General features: G+C 47.5%; 1 protein-coding gene across 2 annotated transcripts in view; it reads left to right on the top strand.

Moving 5' to 3' along the window:
- The window catches only part of HRAS (HRas proto-oncogene, GTPase), a 98,724-nt gene extending 82,567 nt beyond the window's left edge, over positions 1-16,157 (top strand). For both annotated transcript variants that reach the window (XM_090032380.1, XM_090032381.1), the window contains 3 exons: positions 2,916-3,075; positions 11,956-12,080; positions 15,840-16,157. In XM_090032380.1, the coding sequence (XP_089888506.1) occupies positions 2,916-3,075; positions 11,956-12,075 (280 nt within the window). In that variant the 3' untranslated portion in view covers positions 12,076-12,080; positions 15,840-16,157. The remainder of the gene's footprint in view (positions 1-2,915; positions 3,076-11,955; positions 12,081-15,839) is intronic.
- Positions 16,158-16,653: the final 496 nt, after the last annotated feature.

The following is a 16,653-nucleotide window of genomic DNA, read 5'->3' as shown; positions in this document are numbered from 1 at the left end:
TTGGCCTACAACTCCAGTTTCTTTTTTCTCATGACTTTTCCCACAGACAAATTGAGGAGGCAGGAGGAAGCTATTGAGGGAGGCTTGCAGTTCCTGGGGTGTCTGGGCTCACCCCAGGAACTGTGTACTTGTATAACAAATAGATCTGTCTTGTCTAATGCACAAACAGCATATGCTTGGTTCCTCCCACCCCCAAACCTGAAGTAGAATAAAGATCCAAACAGAGTCACCCATAGATGTTGCTGTTGGAGCAATGCTGAGCTGTTCTCTAGCTACCCACGCAGTGAGTGCTGCCCCAGGCTGGGGAGAATGTGTTTATGGGGCCTGGCTCTCCCCCTAGGTATTTTTTACTATAACAAGCTGCCTTATGCCATCCCCCAAGGTCTTCTCTTTGGGGGCAGGAGGGGTTTGGCATTGTAGCTAGTAAGTGATCTGCAACAGGAAGTGGGAGTGGTGCTCTTTGTAAGCATGTTTCCCTGGCCAAAGAGCAGCTCTTCTTTTACATGCCTTGCTGCCAGAGAAGTGGGAAGCCCTGGCAGCTCTATCAGCCCACAGGCACTTAAGAAGCCGCCTCTGAGGAGGCTTTCTGTGCTGGGTGGAGCACCAGACAAAGTTCATTCAGCAAGCAATTTGGGGCATTGGGAAGGAGAGCAATGGTGGTTTCTGACCTATTCCACTTCTCAGGCCTCCAAAAGGGCAGGATTCTGTGCTCATGCTCCATCCCTGGTCACTGCGTTGAACAGCCACGACTTTAAATACAAGAATACAATGGCAGAGTGCTGCCCATCATTCATTCATTCCAGCTTACCTGGATATATGACTACAGCAGCCCAAGTCTGACTTCTGTTAGCAAGTCTATTCCAGTCTTACCAGTGCCCCTAGGTCCTTGTTTGCTGCTAGGGCCAGCCGTGGACTTTGTCTTATAAGTAGTAATATGTTACAAGTCTCTTCCATCTCCCTTCTCACCTGTGACCAAGTTTCCCCTATGTCTGCATATCTGTGACCGACTCACTCCTGCGCTCTGTTCCCAGCTGTGGCCTGTGGGACATTAGGACCATCCAGAATGAATTGTAGAATCCAGGGTGGAATAATTAAAAGAAGAGCCAACAATATGTTGCTTGAAATGAGAGAAATGCTTTGTATTTAGATTATTTATCAGCTTTCCCAGCTGGGTAGTGAGTAACAGAAGGAAAAGTCATGTGCTTTGGAAAAAATGGAGTGAAATCTATCAGCTAAAGGTTCTGGCCATTTTCCTCCTTAGATCAGTGAGCTGACCCCAGCTACTGGCTGCCGTCACTGGGCTCAACATTTGTTGCTTTACCTTCCATGAGTAACTGAGGTTTTCACTCATGCCCCGAGATATGAGATGTTTCTGTGTCCATAGACACTGGAGATATGGTGCTGTTCTCGGCTGCAGCTTTGTTGATAGTGGGAGCTAATCTCAGATAACCTTTGACACCTTGTGCCATACACATCCAGAATCCAGACTAGGAACAGCATAGCCCTACAGTCTTTTTTTTTTTTTTTTTTTTTTTGCTGCCCCTGGAGCTGAAGGGGCAGCTTCACCTCTGTCGCTTGCCTTCCAGTACCACACATGCCCTGGGTAATCATTTCTTTAAAGAACATAGTAACCTGCTATGTACTAACATATAAGAATGAACTAATGTATAAGAACCAAACTACAAGACATGGGATTTTTTTGTAGAGCACCTCATTGGAGTTCAGATTTGACTTTCATTGGGACTTAGTGGAGGGGAGTCCATTATGGAGTGGTTGGGTTGAAATCAAAGTGATTTTAAAATCACCATTTTTTAAATAGTGATTTAGGTAATAGATTTTCAGTCTTGTTTTCCTAAACAATGAGCTTATTCTCATTGGTCGGTAGCCGTTAAGCTGTGTTGATTTTCTACTAAATACAGCCTTTACACTAGACATGGTACTTCATGTGTCCTTTGGGATAGGGAAAATCATACACACATTTAAGCAATTCTTTAGCTTAACATGATTCTTTTGGGCTCTGTTTTACACTTTTAGAAAATTGTGACTGACATTTATTTACTAAATGATTTTTTTTTTTTCAATTCATGACTTGTCCCAAACTGTTCTTGGGTGGAAATTAGAATTTGATCAAATGCTGAAAATTAGTATTTCAAAAACATCATTACTAAATAAAACTATATTTAAATGCTCTAGATACATGAGGAAAAAAAGATGCTTTGCATTTAAACCTGAAGTAATGTGTTAGCTACAGGAAGTTATCTGTAATGAAAGAACTGAGCACCACATCCTTCAAGATTTTAGAACTAGTAGATCACACCCTCTTGTACCTGTTTGTATTTACAGATTAGAGGGAAGCAGGCTTTCTTGCTTTTTTTTCTTCTTGTTTGTTTGTTTTTTTTCTTTTAGTGATATAGTTATTGAACTGAACTAACTTAAAATAAAGAAAATATTTTCACTGCAAAAGAAGCTAGCTATAGCTGCCAGAAGAAACTTTATCATTTAAGCAGCATTTCTGGTCCCAGGTGTTTAGTTAATCACTTCCCCAAATTCAGTGGTTTGACTTTCTGTAAAAACTTCAGCTGCAACCATGTGCACGCCTGAGTTCTTTTTTTTTTTGTTTAGGCTTTAACGTAGTTTGCCATAATTTCATATTTCATTTTAAATAGGAATATTTTTTTAAAGGAAAAAGGCTTCTGATCTGTTCTTTTAATTACCCCATCATTTAGGTGGTTTCTGAAAGCCCTACCCAAATCATCTAATATAACTCTGTTACCATCCTTTGGAAGTGACTTTTCCTCTGTTGCTATGGGGAGCTCTCTGAAACAGTCTGCTGCTGCCTTTTTGACGTGGGAAATGTTGTGCTCCCTCTGCTTGGTGTTTCCTCTTCTCACCTTTGGGCATCCCTGTCTTTGCAGAGAGCAGATCAAGAGAGTGAAGGACTCAGACGATGTGCCCATGGTGCTGGTGGGGAACAAATGTGACCTGCCAGCCCGGACAGTGGAGACCCGGCAAGCGCAGGATTTGGCCAGGAGTTACGGGATCCCCTACATAGAGACTTCTGCTAAAACCAGACAGGTAGGAGGCATGGTTGAAAAATATATCCACATACCACACTGCTGAAGTCCTGTCCTTTCTTCCCCTTCATAACCCATCTAAGTGTGTGCCAAAGAACTGGAAACCATAACGTTTCCACCTCAGCCCTCTTGCGCTGGTCCTAGCCGGTTCCATTGTGGTAATACACACGCTGGGTGTCATAGATGGGGGTTGGGAATGGCAGGATTCCTGCACCAAGATTTTGGCCCTGAATCCAAAAATGTCTCTGGCATCATCTTACAGCACTAAGTGGTTTTAGTGTACTCTGCAGGCTTAGGGGCTGGGTCGCTCTGGTGGCCTCAACTGCCAAGAAAATAGCCCTGACCACCAAACAGCCAAGATCAACTTTGTGAGGACTTGCCAGCCGCTTCCTTTCAGTGCTTTGTTCCTTTGTTGTGCCTGAGTGAAACTGCCCAGCTGGCTTCTGTGACAGAAGGATCCTCCCCCCTGGTTCCCCACGCTTTGTGAAGAGATGATGATGGCTACTGTGGACTGCCATTCCCCCCAGACAGAAGGGTGGTGAGGAGGCCGTGGCTCTGTGACTGACAGCGGCAGGCCTGATGCACAGCCCTGTTGACAGAGCAACGTGCAATTGCTGTCAGACAAACAGTGCTCCAGCTGCTAATTACGCAGTGTGCTATAAGTCTTCTCTGACAGCTCTGAAGTGGCAGTGAGCAGGGGAGCGCACATGAATTTGAACAGGCTGTTGCTGGCAGTGATTTAGCTCCGTTAGGGTGCTGGACTGAAGTTCCCAGGATGTTCAGCCTGGGAGCTCGCTTCCACCTTGACTGCTGGTGAGCTCTGTTCAATGGCCATTCAGATATTGCTGTGAGGATGAATTTGGAGCAGGAGCCAGCACTTTGGAGTGGTCTTCCATCCCTTTTCTTTCAGTTCTTCCCAAAGCTGCTGGTGCTGCTTCTGGCCTGGCAGACTGTGCTTGTTTGCACTGTGATTATTAGACATAAGATTTATATGCACAAAAACCCTAAAAATATGCTTGCTAGGGAGGCAAGTTTCTTTGAGTAGATGCGATATCTTTTACTAGACAAACAGTAGTTGGAAAAAAGTTCCTTGCAAGCTTTTGGGTGCAATCACCCTTCTTCAGGCATAGGGAGTCTTCCTTGGAATCCCAGAACACCAAAGACTCCCTATGCCTGGCAAAGGGTGATTGCACCCAAAAGCTTGCAAAGAATTTATTTCCAACTACTCAGTTGGTCTAATAAAAGATATCACATCTACCCAAAGAACCATGCCTGCCTATGTCAGTAGACCAACACGGCTACAACCAAAAACCCGGCTTATTAGGGGGAGGCAAACAGGATTTACAGTAGAGATGACATTTTATTAGACCAACAAGATTTTTGCAAAAAAAGAAAAAAAAATTAATTGCAAGCTTTCAGGCACAAGCACCTTTCATCAGGCATTGGAGAAAAGATTATAAAAGTTCTCCTGGGTAGAAATGAAAGTTTCATATTTCATCAGATTTCACAGCAGAGTCAATAGATGGAAAACTCTGGGCAGTCGGTTCATGGCTGGTATAGAGCCTCTCACCTGTGAGGATCTGGGATGATGCAAATTACCTTGAAACAAAGGGTTAGTAGGGGGTACATTTATACTTTGAAAAGTGATAAAATATGCCTTTAAAATGATAGAAATATTCACTATGACCTTCATTCTGCTGTCTTCAAAACTTAGGGGAAATGGGGGGAAAACGCTCCAACACATTTAAGTTTAACCATGTTCTCTCTGATAATTGTCCATTTAACTAGTAAAGAGTTTCATCTGTAACACTTCTGTGCACCTTTTAGGGTGTGCCTGTAGTATGTCCATTTATTTGCTTGCACAATAATTTGATTCACAATATGGAACTAGTATTTTTCCCAAAGTTTTCGGTGTTAGTTTGTGGTGCTCCTCAATCAGAATGCTATCTCAATATCCATAGAGCAGGGGAGTCAAACATGTGGCCCACAGGCTGGATTTGACCCACAGAGCCCCAGCATCCAGCCCCAAGTGCTGCCTCTGGGTCTGATCAGACCCACATGGGGCAGAGGCGCATGCCTGTGGCACAGGGCTGATCCACAGACCAGATCTGGCTCACAGCCCCCCTCCCCTTCCTCCTCCTTCCCTCCCTTCACCCAGTACAACTGATCCAGTAGCTGCTCCAGGTGCTGTGTGACCCATGCTGCATGTGGCGTGGATCCCAGAGTGGCTGGACCAGGTGCCAGAGCAGCAGACCAGCCAGAGCAGCAGCTGGATTCACATGGTGTCTGCTTCATCCAGCCTGTGCCACACATAGTGCCTGCTTTGGTATGTGCACTGCACATGGTGCCCGCTCCAACCACTTGAGGACCCGCATTGCGTGTAGCACAGGTCCTGGACTGGCTAGTGCGTGGCACAGTTCCAGAGCTGCCAGGATGGGTGCTGAGTGCAGCTCAGTCTGGCCAGGGTAGGCACTGTGTGTGGCATGGCTGCAGCTTTGTGCATGCATCCAGCCTGCCTCTGGCATAGATAATACAGGGCAATAGTTGACCATGGGAGCCAGCTGGTGCTTATTCTGGCAGTTCCAGACCAGTATCATCCAAGTAATTCATCACAACTAAGTGTTCTGTATCCAAGGTTCCTCTTCAAAAGCCTTTGCAATTTCTCTCTCGCTTGTACGTCTTTGACCTCCTTGATTTGGTCAAGGAAGTCATGTATTGAGAGGCCCCACACCTTAAATTCCTTGACTGCCAGTGGCAGAGCAGAAAAGCGCATGTCTCTGTCCATTACAAGATCCCTCTGACTGTAGGGCTGTTTGAAGCCATTTATGCAGCACTGATGGAAGCTGTCTCGCTGGCATCAAAACTGCTGATTTTGTTTGTTTGTTTGTTTAGTTGTGTGTGTGCATGCGTGTGTGTATTTATATGTATATAAGAGAATCCCAAAGCAGAGTGTAAAATAGGGCTGCATTTATCCAGGTTCCCCAGTGTATCACCATGAGCTGTAGCAGCAGGGGCATGTCTGGCAGAATTTCTCGGTAAGGCTGTATTCTCAGCGGCATCTTTACAGACACTTGTTTTCGTACTTGAAACAAAAGAATTGGCAGCTACAAATTCAAGTTTTGGATTTTTTTTAGCAACTCAGTTGACACCATGCACCAAAGAAGCAAAGTTCTGTGACTAGCATGCTTGCAGTGTTGTTCCTTTTTTCAGCATGTAGACTGCAGGATGTGCAAGTAGAAGACTTAGGGTATATATAGAAGTTGGTTTTTTCACCATTTAAAGTGCTTTATTGCCATGACTTGACAGAAGTGCACAGCTTTATAGCACTTTAAAAATGAGTACAGCGCTTTAAATTAAATGAGGTATTAAACTTGAAGCATTGTATTTTACAGCACTTCAGCAACCTACAGTGCTTTAAATAACTTATGTATGCTGGTCAAATTTCCTATGGGCTTTGCAAGCTTAGCTAGTTCTCCTCAGCTCCACCAGGAATAGCTGGGGAGCAGTAGCCAAGCCTGAAAAAGCTGGCAACCCACCCTGCTCTGGCCAGCTGACTGAGATGGCAGTGATTGGTCCAGGGAGGGTGGGGGAGAAGGAGAAGGGAGGGTGCATCACACACTTGTACACACCCTGAGACCGTGCACAGCTGGGGACTAGATGCTTGGAGCCAGGCTGTCAGCCTCGGTGAGAGCTGCTGCCTGACCATCTGTGGCAGAAGCAGTGCCTGCTTCCAGTGATGAGTGATAGCCTCTCATCCCAGCTTTGCTTCCTTCTCCTTTGGTCTGCTGCTATCTCAGTCTGCTGCAGCCCCAAGAGCAGGAATGGGCAATTATTTTGGGCAGAGGGCCACTTACTGAGTTTTGGCAAGCCATCGAGGGCTGCATGATAGGCAGCCAGGGGCAGATAAAAATTAATTTTCTAAATTTTTTAGGGGCCCCGCGGGCCAGATAGAATGGCCTGGCAGGCCACATCTGGCCCCCGGGCCATATTTGCCCACCCTTGCCCAAGAGGCTGCCGAGCGTCCCCAGCCTCCTGGCCTGGAAAGTGCAGGGAGGCTCAGAGCTTCTCCCCAAACACTGCACGTCTGTCATGTTTAAGAGCGCTGTAACTTTATAGTGCTATAAAAAGTACTCTAAATTACAGCACTGTAAAATGTGCACTGAGCATTTCTGTACACACCCTTAATTTCTCTTCATTGCTGACGGTTGAGTTGGGCCACAGTAAACATAGAGGCATTTAGAAAATGTACTTTTGTTGCATTATGTGTCCTCTCTGACACTTGAAGTCAAAAGGCAAGGCTTGCCAGGTTCAACGGTGGGTCTCTGTCATCAAATTGGCTATATCAGGAGTAAACAACCTTTTCCAGCCATGAATCTGAGACAGGCAGAAGGATGGGCTCTGGGACCCAGCCACTGCCACTTGTCTTGTCCCTGTGGTCCTGGTCTTCTGCTGTAGGCTATAGATTTTCAGCCCCTGGCCTATAGAATAGCTACAGGTGACCAGTCTCACCTCTAGCAATGAGAATGTGACTTTCCCCAATCACACTATGAATTGCCTCAATTGTAGAATTATAAGCTATGATAGTTTTTTCCTTACTGTTGATTCCTCTGGAACTGGTGGTTTTAAATCATATTTTTTCCAAGGAAGATGGATCATTTAGTCTGTTCCAAAGAATATTGTTGCACACAATGGCTCTACAGAGATTAGTAAGAAAATTATCAGGCTCTGCAGAACAAAGCTTTTTTTCTGAGGAGAGTTTGCATGCTTTTTATCTCTTCTCTGCCTAGCAGTGAAGTGGTTGAGAGTCTTCACAGGTTGCTGGATCTGACATTTCTTTCTCGCAGGGAACCTACTTCCCCCGTGGTTGGCAAAAAATAGTTTTACCATTAGTTGGAAAGCAGGCATCACTTGCAACCTGGTGGTGTAGTAGTGCACTTGCACTTGAGCTGTCTTTTGGCATTAGCAACAGTAAACAGTGAGCACCAGTGGAAAGCTCTCAAGTACCTTTAGATTAATGAAACTCACACAATGAAATCAATGAAAATCTCACACACATATATACCTAGCTGTGAATTTAAGTTGAATCCTCTCCCCAATTTTATACATAGAAAATTTTATAAATGTGTTACAATTTTCCATGTATAGAATCTAATTGTTGGAGGGGTTGTCTGAAAATAGCATCTCCGACCACTGCAGTGGGGAAAGCGGCAGCAGGGAGGCAGGTGACCAGACCTCCACCCCTTGCCTGCCCCATGTCTGTGCCTGCCCTCCTGCTGCTTGTCCCCCTGCCACTTGCCCTCTGTCCCCACACTGCTTGTCTCCACAACTGCCTGTCCCCTCCCTGCCACTTGCCTTCCTGTGCTTGTGCCTGCCCTGGCCCCTCCACTCCTTACCCTCTGCCCCACAACTGCTTACTTTCTGCAGTAGCTCTTGCCCTGGGGCAGTTGATGGTTCCAACCCCCACCCTTGCCCTGGCCCAGCCCAGCCAGGCAGAAATAGTGGCTGCAGCTCCAGGGATGGATGGACTGTGGCTGGAGCTAAGTGGTGAGTGGGGCTGGGCGTGGGGATAGCAGGTAGGCTGCATGGTCTCTCCCACACTCCTTCCAGTCTACACACTGCAGGTCTCCCCCATGCACCCCACACCCTCACTGTGTGATCTTCTCCATGCTCCCTTCACCACATACCCCCTCCCCTGCTGCCTGCACCATCCCAGCTTGGGGCAAGCAGCTGCTTTGGCTCTAGCTTCAGCTCTAGGCCCAGACCAGGGCCACAGCAGCAGCCTGCCCCAGGCCAGTGCTTGAGCCTAATATGAGGCTTTTTTTCCCCCTCCCTGGAGATTTGGGGGGAAAAAATTCATTTTGGATTCAAGTAAATATGGTATTTCCCTTCAAAATGCAACAATAGGCCTTTGTATGCATCACAGCCTAATTGATTAGCTTACATGACATTTTCATGCATTAACATCATTATTATGCCCTAACCCCTCAAATATGCATCTAACTTCATTATAAAACATATGTCTTTGCAGCTGTGTTGATACAAATATTGCCTTAGACAAAGTTCTGGTAGTTTGCACACCCAGGAAAAGAATAGGCATTTGCATATAAATCCTATGTCTAATGATGATACACTGTTTTCCCTGCACAAAAAATCCATTGGGTCACAGCACAGCAAGGCGACCTGTCTGTGCTATGTTCACTGCTCTGGCATATGGGAGCTTTGCAAGTACCATGTTTACTCAGATCTAAGTCAACTCTGAATTTAAGATGAACCCATTCATTAGATTCTTTGTATGGAAAAATTCGAAATGTGTTATAATTTACCAGATACAGAATCTAATTATTGGAGATTTGTCTCAAATTTGTCCCTCTCACATTATTAAAGCAGGGAGAATAGAGGCTGGGGGTGGGGGGTGTCAGGTGGCCTCATTGACCTCTACCTGCTCCCCACCCCCACCCCCAACACACACACACTTCTTCCTCCTGCAGCCTTCCTGGCACCCCTCCCCACTTACTGTTGGGTGCTGCTCCGACTTTGTTCCTGGAGCACAGCACTTGGAAGCTCAGCCCTTGGCAGGCCATGAAGCAGTGTCAGCACAGCTGATTGGACTTCTGTTCCTTGCCTGTCCATCGACCCTGTGCCTGGGAGGGAACCCAGCCTGAGCTGGAGCTGAGCTACACCTGACAGTAAGAGTGGGGAAGAGGGCAGGGGATGGAGGGCAAAAGATGCAGTAGGCAAGTTGGGGAGCTGGGGCTGGGGGTAGGTGGGAAGTCCGACTCTGGCCCAGACCTGGGCTCAGAGCCAAACCCGCTCTCATTCCACTTTGTGCACAAATCTAAGATAGGGCTTTTCCTCCAAGCTGGGGGCAGGGGGTGATCATCTTAGTTTTGAGTAAGTACAATAGATTCGTGGCAAAAGTGCCCATATTCAGAAGGGTCCAATGCCACCTAAAGTCTGAACACTTCAGCAAAATGTCCTGTTCCTTACCAGGGCATGCTCTGAAAGGGAGTTCTAGAGGGAAACACAACGTTTGCACAATTTGGAAAGGCTTTAATCCATGGTCTAGTGAGTGCACACCTCCAGAACATGTACATGACTGTGCTCAGGGGCGCTCTTGCTGGTGGTGACAGCAAAGACACCCAGAGGTGAATGGGCTGTGTTGTGCCTAGAGATGACCCTTGCATGTCAGAACTTAGGTGCACTGATAAGGCGCTGCAAGGATGCAGCTTGTCCTGTTGAGAGGGAGGCTTTGTTCTCCAGGGTTTATGGATCTGGCATGTCTCACCAGCGTCAAGCTCACCGGAAAGATTACAAAGGGGTAATGAAGGGCCACCCACACGCTAGGGTTGGGTGGGTCCCAAGCTGGTTCCAGCTGTACATTGACTGCATGTTGTTTCCAGTGCATGCTTTATCCCGTTTCCTCGTGTTCATCTTCTGTGCTGCATCCTGGGCCGTTCTGTCTGTTGGGCCATTCACTGACATGTTGACAGAGAGCACAGTGGGCGTGTGTCCATATGTATCATACAGACGTGTATATCCACCACCAAAGGGAAAGTTTGGGTAACAAGGGCAACAGGATACGTAAAGTCTGTAGAGCTAATGAACATCTGGCACTTTTACATGTAAAATTCCTCCTTCATCCTTAAATCTTCTTATTCCTGTAGCTGCTGCCATGCTCCCCCATTGGAATTCAGTCAGGGCTGGTCTTCCTGGAGGGGAGGAGGAAAGAGAAAACACGTACTAGGGGTAATTGCAGAAGGGCTAGAAGGCACCTGTAGCTGACAACCGTTGACTGGAAAGTGCTTTGATACCAGTGAGACAGGCCCAGATATTTTTGCTCTTGGCTCCAGGTTGATTATATCCCTTGCTCTGCTATGTACACTTGGAGGCCGTGTCTACACATGTGGATGTTTGGTTCCCTGGGAGAAACCAAGCTGTCTGTGGGGAATGTCTGTGCCACAGGCACTCTGGCATGCAGCATGTTGCCCTGGGTGTGGCAGGGTAGGCTAGGGCCAGCGGTAGGCTTCCCCAGCAGCCTTACCTGGAGTCCTGGGGGTCTCCCAGGGCTGCAGCAGTGGCAGTTCTGCTGTGTGGAGCCCAGCTGGGAACTGGAGCACAGCTCTAGGTGGCCCAGCTCTAGTTTCGAGCAGTGCCTGCTGCCACTGTGTGCACCATTCCACTTATTTTTTTATGTGTGGGTTTTTTTGACCCCTGGATATCCCCCATGCTGCTCCCTTGCAGCATGGAGAACAAGTGAATGTGCAGTATGTGGCGCTGCAGATGTGTCTGCAGCACCATATACTGCACAGCCACACTTGTCTGGACATGGCCATAGTGGGGGAGGAAGGGTGCTAAGGGCCTGGATGTTCAGCAGAAGGGTGCTGACATTTTCCTTGTTTAAATGCCCCATCCAGGTTTTCCCCAGCTGACACTTTCCATAAGGCTTAGTGCAAACCCCTGTAGTTACACTGGACGGCTGCCTGAACTCTGATTACTTCACTAACCTCATTGTCCTGCTGTCTCTAGAAACATGGAGCCTGGCATCACCTAGGGCAGTTCCTGGGTCCAGAGAGTTAGCAGTAGAAAAGGAGGCAGTCAGTGTCTTCTGCCAGCTCATGCTACCTCCTTGTTCTAAGGTAGTGTCTAGCGAGAGGGCCTGTCTCTTTTGCTGAGATGGAGCCTCTGTACTCAAGTGGCTGTTTGCTTGCTCTTGACATTAGGGAGCAATTCTCAGGATGTATCTGAGATTTCCCCGTTTGGCTTTCTCCCTTTTACTTGGCATTTAGACCCCCTCAAATCACGCCAGGCAGTTCTGTGCTCTCGCCACCCTCCTCTTGCAGAATGGCCTGGCATTGCTCAAACCACTGTGCCTCTCTTCCAGGGGGTCGAAGACGCCTTCTACACCTTAGTGCGGGAGATCCGGCAGCACAAGCTGCGCAAGTTAAATCCTCCGGATGAAAGTGGCCCGGGCTGCATGAACTGTAAATGTGTGATCTCATGACCAAGGTGAGTTGCATGGTAGGGAAAGGTGTGTGCCTGATGGCAGAGGATGGGAGGTAGGGATAGGCATGTTGGATGTTATTGTGGGAAAAAGTGCTGCCAGACTGAGCAGGCACAGGATATATTGTAAACCAGGCTAAATTATATATGCATTAGTACTGGTAGATTCAATAGAAAGTAACAGAAAGTAACCTTCGATTTGCACATGCAGATATTCAACACATCTGTGCTGTGAAGGGACGTGCTGATACTTTCCTAGGATGGTTGATAGGCATGATCCCGCCCTGAGAAGCGGGTTGGACTAGATGACCACCTGAAGTCCTTTTTGTTACGTTTGTCCAAGACTTTCACAAATACGTGGCTCCAGCCACAACTGTGGGAAAGAGTGCTATCAGGCTGGCAGGCACAGAATACATTGTAAACATAAAGTAAAAATGTGCATGCACATTAGCAGATTCAACAGAAAGTAACTTAAAAATCACTCAAGCAGATTCAACACATGCACATATCTCACACCTTCCAGTCCTACATTTCTATGATTTTATGACTGTGTACCAGGCTGCAAACACAGCTGGATGAAATAATTTCATCAAAACATTTTTTCACGGAAAAGACAACAACCCTCCCAGCTCCCTTCTCCTTCCCCTGCCCCACTACAACTTTTTATCGAAAACAAAGATCTTCTTGTGAACCTTTTGCTTACGCCCCAACATTTTCTGTTGTTTATGAAACATCAGCTCAGTGAGTGGGGTTCTTAATGTTGGGTTTTTGGTAAAGCTTGTTTAGCCTTTGGTTTAATCAGTAATTTTTTTATGGATTCCTTCCCTTGTTTTTCTGTTATGAAATAATTATTATAATTAAAAAACCCATTTTCAGGAAATTGTGGGGAAAAAATAATTATTTCCCAAAAATGCCAAAGGAAGAGACTTGGTCTTTTTCAACCGTCTCCTTATGCTGATGAAGTTCCCCCTCAGTTTTGTCAGCCTTCTCTCCAGCCCCTTCCCCCAGTGTCAGAGAGGGGAAGGAAGTCCAGCACTGTGTCCTCTGCCATAGTGCACAGCTCACTTTACCCTCATTTAGGGGTGTCCTCAGGGCAGCTGGGGTGAGCAGGACTAGGACTGTCCTTTTTCAGTGCATCGGCGCATTATGCTGAAACCTGTTAGCAGATTGGTCTGACTCCTTGCTCCTCAGAAGGGTGTTCCCCTTAGCTGCTAGGATGCTTGATTAAATGTCCAAAATTGGCACAGAGGAATCACTTGGCCTCTATTCAGTGTCCTGATGAGGGTTAAAGATGCCATCTTTCAGACTCTGGCCAGCTTTGTGTGTCTTTATCTTGGGTGAAGGGAGGTAGTTGAATAATTAGTTGGGGCTTTGTTACACGTTACACTTAGCACTTGTTATATTTAGATCACAGTAAGCATTAGTATGACTTAGAAAGTTTTCTGAGCAATTGCATGTTAATGCTTACTATGATATATATATAAATATAGATTGTAGTACCACACTGGAGACTTGAACAGGCTCCAATACAGTCCCAGGGCTGAGACCCCCAAATCAGCTGATTTTTCAGGTCCAGCTGTGGGATCGCACTGAACTGGCTCCTGTGTGAGCTCAACCCTGGGACCATATAGGAGCCAGTTCAAGACACCAGCGTGATCCCAAGGTTGAGACCTGAAAATCAGCTGATTTTTCACTCTCAGCCCAGGAACCCAACAGATCTAGTTCAAGACTCCCGTGTGGTCCTGGGGCTGGGACCCACAGTCACCAGATTACAAGTCCTAGCCCCAGAACCGGAATTGCTCCAAACTGCTCTGGAGCAGTCCCATGTGAAGGCACCACACGTTAGTTAAGGCACCACATGTTAGTTAAGGCAACTGGGAGATATTTCTCTCTCAAAAAGGTGTAACTTTACTATGATGTGAGAGTACTTCGCTTGTGTTTATCCTGTTTGGGTGCTGGTGTTCAAGCATGGTAAACGCATGCTATGTGTAATGTATAGCAACCCCCTTAGCCTCCCTGCTGCCCTGTGCAATCTGACATTGGGCAGTAGTGAGGGAAGGCTGGTTATCAGCTGCTTGTGCCATGAGCCTGGTGGGACTGAGACCTCTCTTGGGGTAATTTCAGCAGAAGTCAGGAGCTGGATGGGCCAGGGAGACTGAGCTGGACTCCTTGGAGTGGAAGGGGACGTGCTGGACTTGCACTGCTCTCGCCTTGGATATGCCTCTTCTCTAGATAATAGAGGACTCCAGGCACCATTGTGGTCTCCCTACCTCCCTTCACAAGTGCTCACTTCCCAAGGGAAAACCTTAATTGTTCACTCACAGGCACATTGCTTGCAGGGGTTGATTGAGCACATGGTAGGTGTTTTTCCTCCAGTGCATCTTGAAGCAAAGCATTTGGCAAGGTCCTGCATTCAGCAGAACTCATTCCAAAACCCCCTGGCTGCATTTGCTTTCTATAAACAAAAACAAGTGAGCGCCCCACCCCTGGGTTCCTGGCTGAGGAGAGAGTGGATCCCGGGTGAGCCAGACGGGATCTCCCTCTGGGGCTGATCCTTAAGCTGTGCCTAGTGCAGCTATTGTTGTTACGGGAGGTTTCCAGATGTTCAGATAATCCAGATGTCCAGGAGCGTTTCCTCCGGATGGGGATGTGAGTCATGGGGCTCATTTCCTGCTCTGACTGTGATCACTTTCAGCTGAAAGCATACAGATAAATCCAGACCTCTCCTTAAGCTGCTGTTATCCTATGCCTGCACTGACAGCACTTGGCTGCCAAAGGGAGAGAGTGGGGCTGGTGTCCATCAGTCACATTGACACTGCTTCCAAAAGCAGAGGGAAGAGAGAGAGCTTTTTGAGCATCTTGTGAATTTTATACTCACCATTTGCAGTGAAGAGCCTTTCCCAGCTCCCTGCGCTGACAGCAAGAATGTACATGCCTGATGGACCACAGGACCCACTCAGCCCTGCTGGGTGTGTGCCTGGCTGGCTGGCTCTCTACACAGGAAAGCAGGGCCTGTTTTCCCCTGGTTTAAATCTGCAATGCAAATGCAATCCAGCTTTGCTATGGGAGCATATTTTTCTGATGAAAGATTCCCAAATGCTTCAGGAAATTGCATGGTGACAGCAGAGCTGCCCAATGCAAGAAAGGTGACCGGATGCTGGAGGGTCAGTGGCAGAGGCAGGAATTTAGGTGTCTTGGCTCCCAGATGCAGCATCTGGCTATGGTCAAGGGCAAAGAAGGAGAAATATCGGGAAATGAAGGGTGGTGGGGAGAAAATCTGGATGTTCCTGGCGTAGGTCTGGGAGTTGAGACACCTGGGTTCTGCTCCTGGCCCTGCTGTTGGTTCACTGCATGGTCCCAAGACAAAGTGATATGACTAGACAAGATCACCTCTGGAGGTCCCCACAAGCCCTGCTTTTCTATGATTCTTTATTACCTACCTACCTTTGTCCAGTGCTTGGAGATGGTCCTGTGCTATGGTCAAAACAGGAGCTGATGAGAGAGATAGGTATGAAACGCCCCTTATCCACAGAGGCAGCTAAGAGAGTAAAGTACCCACATCCCAGTCTGAGGCCATTATGCATAAGGTACTTGTTCGTTCCTTGGAGATAAGCAAGTGTCTTACCAAATCATCCAGGGTCCCCTGCCCACCAAGGGCCTTTTGCCTCTTTGAATTACCTGTATGGGATGTACCAGGGAGGGTTCGGCAAGTGGGATGCGAAGAGTTGCTGATTGTAACTGCCTCACTCTCCCTTTCTGTTTCAGCTGACCACGCCGTGACTTGGAGGGGTTTCCGCTGTGCAGAGCACGAGGAAAGAGGTGAACCGAAAGAAGAAATAAATGGATTCAGGGGAGGAGATTGGGGGAAAGGGGAGATGAGGAGGAGGACAACGACGAGGGTAGCTTGAACCCTGCTCCCCCCCACCCTCCCCATGGACTATTTCAAACTTCACCAAGGCCTACAATAAACGACTGTGTTTTCCACCCCCACCTTCCCTCCTCCTTGTGCCTCCTCCCCTCCTGGCCACTGTACAAAGCCACAGATCGAATCACAGTAAATTATTATTTGATGGTCTCGACAAATGGTCTCAGTGGCTCTGTCCTACCTCAGAGGTTGCTGTCACTGCCACTCTTTGGCAGGTGGGGATAGGAGAGAGAAGGAAGATGTGGGTTGTTCCCATGATTGGTTGTGATCCTGCTGGCAAAACCGGCCAGATCTGGAGATGAGGCACCTCTGGAGGAGGGGGGATTTCAGGCAGCTGAGCACATAATGCATGCATTAAGGAACTGATCAGCAATTGGTCCTAGAGACCAGCATATCTTGATTGTTCAGAAAAATCCTTGAATGAGGTGGGGCCCAGTGACAAACACCATCCCTTGGTCTCTACCAGTCTCCGGTGTCCAACCATTCAGGCAAGATGAGTGGTGTAGGGTCAGTGTGTGGGCTGTATCTGGTCTGTGTGCCCAGTCCAGTGCACAAGGCCCAGCCCCATGCACTTGCCTGGGTCCTAGCTCCAGCAGGGTCATGACATCTGGTCTGTAGGGTTTGGAAATTTGGCTGTGGGGGAACAGTGGCAGT

This window comes from Crocodylus siamensis, chromosome 2 (genome assembly GCF_052110815.1).
Source record: "Crocodylus siamensis isolate JL-2025a chromosome 2, ASM5211081v1, whole genome shotgun sequence".
Lineage (NCBI taxonomy): Eukaryota > Metazoa > Chordata > Crocodylia > Crocodylidae > Crocodylus > Crocodylus siamensis.
The sequence above is the reverse complement of the archived record's forward strand: the minus strand, read 5'-3'. Positions and strand labels throughout refer to the sequence as shown.